The sequence below is a fragment of the Watersipora subatra genome, chromosome 1 (genome assembly GCF_963576615.1).
Source record: "Watersipora subatra chromosome 1, tzWatSuba1.1, whole genome shotgun sequence".
Taxonomy (NCBI): domain Eukaryota; kingdom Metazoa; phylum Bryozoa; class Gymnolaemata; order Cheilostomatida; family Watersiporidae; genus Watersipora; species Watersipora subatra.
The window spans coordinates 54515850-54527934 of NC_088708.1; the positions used below are offsets into that span (position 1 = coordinate 54515850).

General features: G+C 35.3%; 1 protein-coding gene across 1 annotated transcript in view; it reads right to left on the bottom strand.

Moving 5' to 3' along the window:
• The window catches only part of LOC137410656 (angiotensin-converting enzyme-like), a 41572-nt gene extending 32768 nt beyond the window's left edge, over positions 1-8804 (bottom strand). The window contains exons 1-3 of the mRNA XM_068096119.1: positions 8595-8804; positions 3966-4124; positions 2047-2134 (exon numbers count right to left, since the gene is read on the bottom strand). Coding sequence (XP_067952220.1) covers positions 2047-2134; positions 3966-4124; positions 8595-8780 — 433 coding nt within the window. The 5' untranslated portion in view covers positions 8781-8804. The remainder of the gene's footprint in view (positions 1-2046; positions 2135-3965; positions 4125-8594) is intronic.
• Positions 8805-12085: the final 3281 nt, after the last annotated feature.

Genomic DNA, 12085 nt, shown 5'->3' on the forward strand with positions numbered 1-12085 from the left:
TGAGTAGTTAGTAAAGCAAGTAAAAGCCCTCAATTGATAATATCCATTTCTATCTCTTACCTAAAGATCGCTCACAACATTTTACAGTTTATAATATTTTATTATTTATTATGAAGACCTGTTACACAACAACTTTTTCACTTTTTACCAATAAGAAAGTAGGAAAAACTTAGAACTTGTTGCAAAGGTTCTTAAAAATACTACCTTGTAGCCTTTGATATAGAAAAAGTAAAATGTTAGCCAACATTGAGGGTTTTATATTGATGAAAAGCTTAGAAACTAAGCTATCATCTTTCTAGCATGATTCTTTTTTAAAATCTGTATATATAAATCTAATTGTTTGTTGGTCTGGCGTCCATATGTCCAGTTATAGTAATAGATTTGTAGGATTGACAAAATCGTTTCGCACTAGAATTGAACTCAGAACCACCGGTTTTGCAAACAGACTGAGACTGACAGCATTGAGTAGTTGTAAAGTGTAAAGTTGAACTTCATTTGTTAATCTTATTTGAATGATAACTTTTAAAGTCACACTGAATTATATTTAAAATAATCTTTGAATCGATTAACTCGGTTGAATTAATCGATTAATCGATTGAATCGGTTAACTGAGTATATCAGTATACAATTGGTTGCGCAAAACTCTCAGCGGACATGATGGCGTGACAGATATAATTTACTCAGAAAAGTATCATTCTTTAGTCTAAAGGCTTGTATATCTGCTATATAGCTGCTATATCAGCTATATAGCTGTTATATCAGCTATATAGCTGTTATATCGCCAGGTAAAGGCTGGTTCACACTATATCGCCACCTGTCGGTGTTACTTACACAATACTTCGTTGGTCGCCTGTAATAACAATGTTCCCACTATCACAAACCCATCCGAGTTTACATCAGTGAATAGTCCGTGTTATAGCATTCTCATTATACAATACGGTTACAGAGATGATAAAATACCAATCCCGCAGTAACTGTCATCCAAAAAATATAGATCTAGCCAATCATCATCACCAAAGTAGTGCACATTGCACAGGCTGTCGGGGATGCTCGTCAAACTATTGGGAAAGTTTGACAGCTGCAAACTTTCACGACGTATCGGCGTTGCCTCGACAATGCTATCAGTTACGGTGCACATGGTCAGCGAATATTTGCCGAAAGGACAATGCTGACAGATGGCAGTATTAATAGTGTGAACCAGCATCAAGTTGTGAAAAAAATGGTTAATTTTTTTACACCGTATCACCAGTATGGGGCCTACATGTATAATAAAATAATACAGTGTTTTTGGTACGTAATACAACAGTCACAAGTAGATACAAATCTCTACATCTAAAATTTGTTTTCATATACTGAGAATATTATGTTTATTTTAAGTTTTTTTGGTAATTTGGCATTTTTGATTAGAATTCTTTGGCATGCGTTGTAATGCGTATCTAGTAAAGAGTGCCAACTGTCAAATTAGCTTATTTAAAATATAGAACATGATGAATATAAAGGAAAGCCATCACACTTGCTAACCACGAGTTGTTTCGTAGTTTTTGATTGACAGGGGATTGATTTTGCCAGGATTTCATCATTCATTAGAGACAGTTTGTCAGGACGGGACGCATCGGTGCTCTAGCGCATAATAAAGGAGATTGTCTATGGAAATCAGGCATAAATTATGTTAGACAGTTTATAGCCAGTTGATCCAGCAAATAGTGTAGACTTATTATGTATATTAAGGAGAAATAGCCCAGGACTAATGATTGGTGGTATATACAATAGACAGATAGATGGACATAAGAAAGGATGAAATTTATTGTAAAAAGAATACACAGAAGTAAGGCAAAGCAGGAACGTGCAAAGAGGGAATGAAAAGAAGTACAAAGAAGAGCATTGCAAAGGATGGGAGAGAAGATAGAAGAGAGGTGCTGGGGAATAAAGGAATATAAAGAGAAAAAGTGGGCCTGTATTAATACAAACGGTTTGTCATTATTGCATTATGGGGCAGTCCTAGCCTTATCTTGTTATCGTTATTATTAGATATATTAGTTTGCTTACCTGGTTCTAGAAAAAGCTCTTTTCCACTTTTGTCACACAGTGTTGCCTTGCCATAGGTAGATTCCAAGGATAAAGCCAGCTTGTTGTACTAAATGCAAGTTAAAAACATTTCACGATGGATAAATATCTATAGAGCGACTATATTTGCTGATTTAATTGAGATTAAAATATAAAAAACTTAAAAAAGGTTTGAATTGAACACACAGACACAATTTGTTCTAATCTCAGTATTTTTAAGCTGAGATAATTTTCAATGCAATCTTCTCTATGAAGTAAATACAAAGGCCTTGAGTTTGACATAGCAGCAGTAACCTCTTTCTGATGAACAGCTACATGTACTCTACACGGCTTACAACATCCAAACAAAGGTGATTGTGAAATGCTTATAACTCAAGTATTCTGACATGGATGAAAGAGTTATATAGACACGAGTCATCGCAACTGGTCTGACAGCAGTTTCTCAGAAAGGTTTATGAACTGACTCGATCAGTGCCTCTCTTGAAGCTTGCACGTTCCCAAGAAATCGATAAAAGCATTGCTTTCAAAATGCTTTCAGAATATTTATGTACATTTTATTTGAGATTTGTCTCACTTTGAAGGGTGTATGAAATACAAATGTGTAATTTTGCGTAAAGAAAAACACCATCATTTTCTCAGTTAAACTAAATCTAAATTAAGGAGTTGCTTCCCTTTGTCTATCAATCATGAGATAGTTTTGTCAAGTTCATTCAGCTGAACATTTTTGCCGCTGCCTGTCTAAGTTTTGCGCAATATTATAAAATAGAGACAATGTTGCAGCTTGCATTTTTCTATATTAGCAAAAAGGTAAAATAAACACATATTTGTTTTGATCATTTTTGTCCATGATTGCATAACAATTCAAAATTAACAGTGCGATAAGCCCTAGTTCTTTAGTGGTGTACAGGTCAAGGAAGCGTGGGGCAAATTGTTCACTTGACCAATATTTCATGATGATCAGAAATATACTACCTTCCTTTAAACATTAAATACAGATCATTCAAGGCTTTAATGTTCCAGCCACTTGATTCTATAGAAACAATTGAATATTGGCACTTATATATGCATCTAAATATAATGGTTGACATACCTTTGATATGCTTGCCAGACTGCGTGACAAGGAAACATCCTACTATTGACGACAGAATAATGTGCTCATGATTACCTTTTACTTAGCATACTGTGAGGAACTCCTTGCACCGAGTTTTAAAGAGCTGGTGTTTTTGAAATACCCGCTTACATTTCCATTAAAATACATCAAAAAAGGAGAAAATAGGATCGTTTTTCGTTTTTTCGCTACCAATTAATTTATATTCATATTGTGTTATGCACACAGTTCCCAAGGCTACACGGGTGTCATTTAATGACTGCCAATGGATAAGTTCAACGAAAGTTCACAATCAGTAAACAGTCTAAATAGGAATAATTTTTTTATATATAAAAACTCTTGAATAAGACTATTTTAATGTGGCCTTTCACACATAACAAACATAGTTTTCTTTTCCGAAACACCATCATTCTACATTCACCATCATGTTTCAGTTTATGAACTTACTGTTACTACAACCTACAATTCATTATCCAACTCCTCCACAAAACTATTAGATTACCAACTTTTAAAACGCATTTGTTCAACTCACTTAATAATTTCTGATTTCTGTTTTCTCATTTTTTTTATTCCTTTGTAATGTAACAAAAAGTTTTTATTTTTTTAATAATTATCAAAGCCATTAAAAGTTATATATACAATACAATTTTTTAAAGAATTTGTTCAACTAAAAACTTGCACTAGAAAGGTTGATAAATGACAAATCCTGGTAATTTATTAACTGATCTGTAGTACCGACCCCAAGAAAACCAATAAGCAAACTTTGGTCGGGCAGCCAATCAGCATATCTTACCTCCTTGAACTCATCATCGTTCAGCACCGCTACCCCTTTGTCAGCCAGATATTTGAACGCTTTCTTTAGAGTGCTGTTAGAAAAATTCTCAAAGTCAAACAACGAAGCATTGGCTGACACTTTCAGTGAAAATTCTTTTGTGACTTCGGAGAACTCAAGCTAAAACAACAAAAGATAACATATTGAAAGACACACTTTGCACAATATATCTAATGTATATATTTTATAATATATATAATATAATTGATTTCTTGTTTATGCTGTTCATTATAAACATATGCTGTTTATCCCGCATTTGTTGTCGCCGTAACAAATGCGTGATAAACAGATATGGAATTTTATGGATATCAAACATGTAATCAAGCAAGCGGGAACAGGTCCAGACACGCTGGCATCATTGGTGTGCTGCAGCGACTAGCTGAAGGATAAATTTACCTATCCCCTCCTTTGAGTGTGACCACGACACACTTTCTGGGAAGTCTGTCAGATTCTTTGTTAGGTATTTTAGGTAGTGTTAATAGGATGCTCAGATTTACCCCCAGCTTAAAGCTGCTGTTACTAGTTTGCTAGACCTATGATGCAGGTTGCATCGATTTTCATGGCTATTCAACAGCAGGTACAACTACCTGACCAGGATAAAACTGTATGATACCCTACAGGATGAATTTATATATGATAAAACTATATGATAATAATATTGAGTGCAATAATGTACAACCCGATAAAGTGAAGATCTATCTTGAAAAGGTTAATACTGTAGTGAACTTTTCACCCACACGCAGGCTTGCAACCGCATTTATGTCAGAGGCAGCATTTGTAGGGCATCTGAACGCCTCACATGTATCTCAAAAGTGTCACTCCTGCTCATAGTGAATGCAAACTGCCATACAGGTGGAACAGCTAACCACACTGAAAGCACCTCATCAGATAGTATGGTCACATTACTAGGCACAAGAGTAAGCATCCAATACCAATGGTTTTCGTGAACTATAAATTAGGAGTTGTCTCATATACGCTGCTTTCATCAATGTGTCACCAACATACTGCTCACTCTATAAATGACCAGCAAACGGATCCATTGAAACATTTTTAGCATAACTGATTGCCTTTGTTATAATCAAGTATTCAGTTATAGTGCCCTAAGAACATTGAAATAATTGTGAAGATTTCAGTCTTATTTTCTTACTCGCTTATTCACTATTAACGAACCCACTAAACACTCTTTACATGAACTAATGTGCCCGATTAAGGCCAAAAAGTAGTGTACCTTGTCTAACATTGTGAAGAGTATCTGAACGCCTCACATGTACCTCAGAAGTATTACTCATGCTCATGGGGGAATGCTGCCGGCGCCTTAGATGCTGAGTAGCTAACTCACATTGAAGACACCTGATTAGATAGTATGGTCACATTACCATAGTAAATACCAATACCCAATAGTAGTAGTAAATACAATAGTAAACACCCAATAGTAAGTTTTCAGATTCTCTACGCGTAGAGGATACTTGATTTAGGTAAAGATTAACCGACTTGAATTCTAATCGTAGGAAAGTTGCAGCAGTTCTTGTCTTGATCAGTGTATATGAGAATACAGAAAAAGCAAGCCAGAAATTCAAATATAGTGAGCGATTGTATGGGGATTTGTCATTAACGAACCGTGGCCTGAGTTCTTTATAAAAATTTTTAAGTTTTTAGGCTAAAATAGCTGAAGCCTTATAATAGACTCATGCATTGTATGTTATAAATGTTTTATTAAATTCATTCGAGAATCCATCACTTATCGCCAAAAGCCGCATGCAAAGAATAAATCAAAGTTCATAGAATTAAGCTAATGCTTATCACATATTCATTACCAATAGATATGTTTTAACATTTTGTTATAGCCTACATAGCTCTTCAGGATACTGAAAAGGTAATCCAAAAACACCATAAACACTGAGCCATAACACACATAAATACACTGAGCCTATTCTGGACACTTCCCTATTCAAAATTGTATAATAACAAGCACGGCGAGGTCGCTTCATGAACTGCCAACAATTGCTTTTATTTGACATAATGTTTGCTTCTAAGAATAATCAATCTCTTAGATCAATAGCGTTTCAGGCCCAAATACATAGGCATATTGATGCTTGTATCAAAGCTAAAAACATCAACCTTGGTACCTGTTAGTACTGTGTGATCAACCTTGGTACCTGTTAGTACTGTGTGATCAACCTTGGTACCTGTTAGTACTGTGTGATCAACCTTGGTACCTGTTAGTACTGTGTGATCAACCTTGGTACCTGTTAGTACTGTGTGATCAACCTTGGTACCTGTTAGTACTGTGTGATCAACCTTGGTACCTGTTAGTACTGTGTGATCAACCTTGGTACCTGTTAGTACTGTGTGATCAACCTTGGTACCTGTTAGTACTGTGTGATCAACCTTGGTACCTGTTAGTACTGTGTGATAAACCTTGGTACCTGTTAGTACTGTGTGATCAACCTTGGTACCTGTTAGTACTGTGTGATCAACCTTGGTACCTGTTAGTACTGTGTGATCAACCTTGGTACCCACCATACCGATCTCTCACGCATGACACTCAGGACTGCCAGCAGCTAGTGTCAGTACTAGTACCATATAAAAGTTTATATACTAGTGTTTATAGTAAAAGGAAAACCAATTATTGTATTATTAGAATAGCAGGGTCGAAAAATGTTCCAAAGAATGTGGTCGGGCAATCGAATGAACTAGCAAATAATCTACGGACACCTGCAGAGCTTAGAAGTTATGACTCTGCATAGTTTAGTTTTTAACCCCTCTACAGCCTGTTGTCAACTAAGTTTCACCACATGCTAACTAACCACTAACGGCTGCCAGATTGTAAAAAGTCTATTCACATATGATAGATATCGCTGCCTCTAAAGCTGCAGATGATTAGCTGACTCAGGTATATATAAAGATGCTGACCACTTTTAAGTAGTCCCCAACAAGGTACATATCAAGAGGTAGGAGCTACATAAAGATAATAGCAAATAATGTATATATAATAACGTTATTCATTGTCGTTAGTGGTAGATCACAGGGATACTGAATCTATTATTTCTTGTAGCTGTGCAGCCTGGTAGATCCTTGGTCTGCAGGATTTCCCTGCTGCCACTAAATCTCTCCTTACTTAGGTTGTATTAGCCTATCCTTTTACTGTGCTCATTTTCTAACAGTTAGATTTTATGAGATATTACTATATTACCAACTTATAAAAACCAATTATTCAGCTCACACAATAATTACTGATTTCTGTCTTCTCATTATTGTTTTGTCATGCAATGGAATATATTATTTTGTTTATGATTAATAATGACAGTAGAAGATTGCACATACATAAATACCTACATACATGTGCGTAAAATTATACAATCAGTCTGCTGCATATCTTCCAAATTTGTATAATAAATAATAATAATAATCTATCAAATGTTACAAATAAATATACAAATATTGTTTATGATACTTGCAGAAACCATAAGCTTTTGTATAAATTTATTTAGCATCTTTAGCTTTTTAACCGCCGCTACCAGTTCCAATGTCACTATCGCTTTCACTTTCAGTTTCACTTAAACTTTCCTTTCACCTTCTTCTAAGCTTCCAATTTCATCTTCACTGTCTTCTAACATAAAATCTTGTAGCTCACATTTTGCCTCGGACATAATGCGGGTACAAACTTTCAACATTTTAATCAACTATTTTTTGAATTGGTAATTATGCTCATAAATGAAGGACGATGCCAAATACAAAATAGCAGCAATTAAACATCAACTTTGGATAGAAACTAGTCAAATGCTTGAAGTATTTGTCCTGCAAAGTTTGGTGACTCAAGTTGATTGAGTTCGCACATTTATATCAAGCCAGAAGGGTGTTTAATGATCAAACTGTGTTTTCTACTGTTCTCTCGCTTATAAATAACGTATTATATAATGATATATATAATACATTATGTATATAAAATACAATTATTTATGTTTAAAAAAACTGTATTCTTGAGATATTTATAGTGAAGAACTTTACGTACAAAATGATACAAAGTGTCATCCATAATAATGGAATGTGTAGATAAGTGATATGTGTACAATTGACTCAGTGTAGATAGTGATATCTGTAAGACTGACTCTGTAGTGCATATAGTGATATTTATACAACTGAGTCAGCAGTGTAGATAGTGATATCTGCACCCTATCTTAATGCCTCAACAATTAACAAATATATCTGATGCTTGTTTTTCAAATAGTTTCATTTTAGCAATAAACTTTATTAAATATTGACAGAGTCATCTTACATAATGTTTAAATTATCTTGTATACTAGTCCTTTTGATTAATAATTTAAAATAAATTTAAAATAAATTTTGAATAAATTTTAAATAAATTTTGAATAAATTTATTAACCTAACGGTTTAGCCCAACAATAGCTAGCAACCATGGAAGCAAGATAGCAATATCAATGTATCCCAAGATTTAGTAAAGCCTGCCAACTAATACTTTAATATATGCTGGAGAGGTACCAACTGATCTACACAGCCGCTTATATAAGAAGTTTGAGCAAACAGATAATATTTATACACTATAATTCTTTTGTGATATGCAAACATTACCTCCTTCTGCTCATTATAATCCGTAATATTGGTTGAATAGTTCCAGCTTATCTTTGATGCCCTATTATAGAGCGTAGAGGCTTCGTCACTGTACTCGTAAAACCATTCCCAGGCAGCGTTTTCATCAGTGATGAGACCTTGAGCAGAACAAAGCAGCAGCAATGAGATTATGCTAATGGAAACCATAGCGCTATTACGTTTCTTTCTAAGCCCTGCACTCCTATAGTATGCATGCGTAGATCAGAAACTCTTGTTTATATATGCCCTCGAGAGGCCTGCTTACTCAAGCATGCTTTTTACAGGAAGGACAACTTCAATACTCAGTTTTGTGATTTGGGAGACAACTCCCAACATGTTAGGTTTGTATCAAGGATTATTAATGATAGCTAGAAGTTAATTAAAATGGCTGGTATATGTTATTATTTAACTAAGCACTATGGTTGCTTTTGAATAATTATTCAAAAATGAACGAATAGTTATCCTTGTTTGCGTATGAACAAAAAATATACTTCTGCAGAAATTGCCACAACTTTGGCGATTATACTTTTTAAGCGATTGCTAAGGAGTTTCATTGACACTTGTCAAGTGTCAATGACAACTTGACACCTGTCAAGTGGAGCCTGCTAAGTGACAAGCTCAAGGAGTAGCTACAAGGCCAAATACAAATAGGAAAATGGGTGCAGAGATGTTTGGCTTACGCTTGCAACAGCAGGGCCATAGGTCTAGAATGCTCGTATTTGTGTGAACCCCCCCCCCCCCCCGCTTCAATTATATTGGCTAATTCTGATGGCTCTAAAATTAGCTGATAGGATGAACTCGCTATTGAACTAACTTTTTGTTAAGTTAAGATCATTGAGAGTAGCCTTCAAAACTGTTAGTTTGTGTCGAGTATGAAGAGGAAGATGTCGGAATGCTTGATCTGCTCGTGTGGCCATCTGATTGAATGCTTGTGTCAGATTTAGAAGTTTAGGCTAGGACAATTGAGCTTTCCATAAAATGTTACGAGTATGTGGGTATAGATGACTCCATCATACCGGATATCATTACCATCTCCGAGTCGTGAGTTTTTTCACAAGCACAAACCTGCCATATGTTTTAACCCTTTCGAGAAAAGTAAACTAAAGATAGGTTAACTAAATATATAATAAAAATATGCGTGTATTTATTTATATATTTTATATTTATATAGATACATATACGTACCTAAAAGCTGTTTAATACATCTCACTTTGTCTACTTTATTAAAAATAATATTATTTACTCCTTACAAAAGCTGGTAAACATGACCATTGATATGATCAGGAAATCAAGTTAAACAATGTTGATAAAATATTTGATAACTGATCTATTAAATATCCATTTAAAGTGTTTCTATAATCTAGTGTATTGCTCTTCGTGTAGTTGTCTGTAGCTGTAGTTATCATTCTACCTTGTATTAACTAATGAAGTGGCTATCAACCCCAGTAAAAGTACTCACTGCTACTGTTGCTGCCAACGGTAGAACTACTTGAAAGCTAAAAACTTATACCACAAAGTCTAACATGAAGATGCTATATAAAATATCCATAAATACTTGCGAAGTTTATAGTTCTTTCCTACTAGTTAGAAAACTACAAATTCCATAGATTTGAGAGCATGGTACGAATGGCTAACAAACATAACTTACCAAATCGTGGACTCAATCAGCAGTGACAAAGACAAGCTTAGAGGTTTTTTGCATCATCCAATCAGCATCTATCACAACTTCACATTCGACAAAACATGTTTATTTTAGTCATCAGAAGGTTGGTAAGCTAGTTTGGAAGTGAAGAATAATTTAATGCAATCCATTACAGGAAGTTGTTTCAGAAAAAAAGGGACTTATTGTAGAAAAGCCAATTTCAGAATACATCTGCATGCTGTTCTAGTAACTGATGCATAAAGCTCTCAATGACACTACTATGTCAGGTTCTACCTGCCAGCACCTGCCAAACCCACTGCTTGTCAGTATGATTGAGGAGTTTTTACTGCGCGCCTCTGCTGATAGGTGTTCCACACTTATTATGTTATTATTAGATCTGTCAGTGAGTTCTAAATTATCTATAATTTACTGAAATTATTGATGTTGGTACTCTTGTGCTTACAAGTGACCGTACTAGCTGCTCCACCTCTAGAGGATGTTTGCATTCCCTACGAGTGACAGGAGTTCACTGCAGGAGTTCACTGCAGGAGTGACACGTCTGAGGTACATGTGAGGTGTTCAGATACTCTTCGCAATTTCAGACAAAATACACTAATTTTTGTTTCAATCAGGCACATGAGTTCATGTAAAGAGATTATGGTGGGTTCGTTGACAATGAATAAGCGACTAGGAAAATAAGACTGAAATCTTCACAATTATTTCAATGTTCTTATGGCACTATAACTGAATACTTGATTATAGCAAATGCAATCAGTTAGGCTAAAAGTGTTTTAATAGATCCGAGTGCTGGTCATTAATAGAGTGAGCGGTATGTTGGTCACAAATTGATGAAAGCAGTGTGTAGGAGACAACTCCCAATTTATAAGTAGCCTATATGTAGTACAGTAGAACCTCGGTTCTCGAACACAATCCGTTCCAGAAGGTTGGTCAAAAACCGAGTTGTTCGAGATCCGAAACAGGTTTTCCTATTAGAATTAATATATATATAAGTTTTAATCCATTCCAACACCCTGAATGTTTACCTTTTTAGTATTTTATACATTATTTTATGCATGAAATTGCACATTGAAATGCTGACCAACACTTAAAAAGCAATGTATATCTCAGAAAGTGTTAAGCAAAATGGCAAAGACACAAATAACATAAACATAAATGTAACCCAGGCTAATCGTACGTTCGCGTTGTCGTAATCTTCCATACGAAAGATTACGCTAACATGAAGGTGTAAATATTAAAAAAAAGGATAAAGAAAAGAATTATGAATAGGATTTTTTACTCGGCTACAGGATGTTCTTTTCCCTTAAAATATCTATCCAATGACACTTGCTTCTGCCTTCTTTTTAGCACTTTTCGGAAGTGGTTCATGATAGTGTCGTTAAAGTCATTGGTGACTCTGGTGGCTGCAGCTTTATCGGGGTGGTGGAGTTCGACGAAATTCTGTAACTCGGCCCATTTGCTACACATTTGTTTAATCTCGGATAATGCGACAACAGTTGGTCACGGAGAGAGCGATCTACACCCGTACGCCGCTCAGCATCCCACCCTCACGTACGCACTCACGCGTCGTACCGGCGTTCGAACTCCGATTTTTGTTCGAACTACGAAGCAAGAATTTCTTGAATTTTTTGTTCGGACTCCGATTTGTTCGAACTGCGAGTCTTTCGAAAACCGAGGTTGCACTGTACTAAATAAATGCTTATTGCGGCACCATTTAAAATAGATATTTGTTGATATTTGGTCACTCTCAACTTTTCGGGGTTTGAATTTGAAAGTGATCTTAGTCTCTCGCTAAGTGAGCAAGAGACTAAGA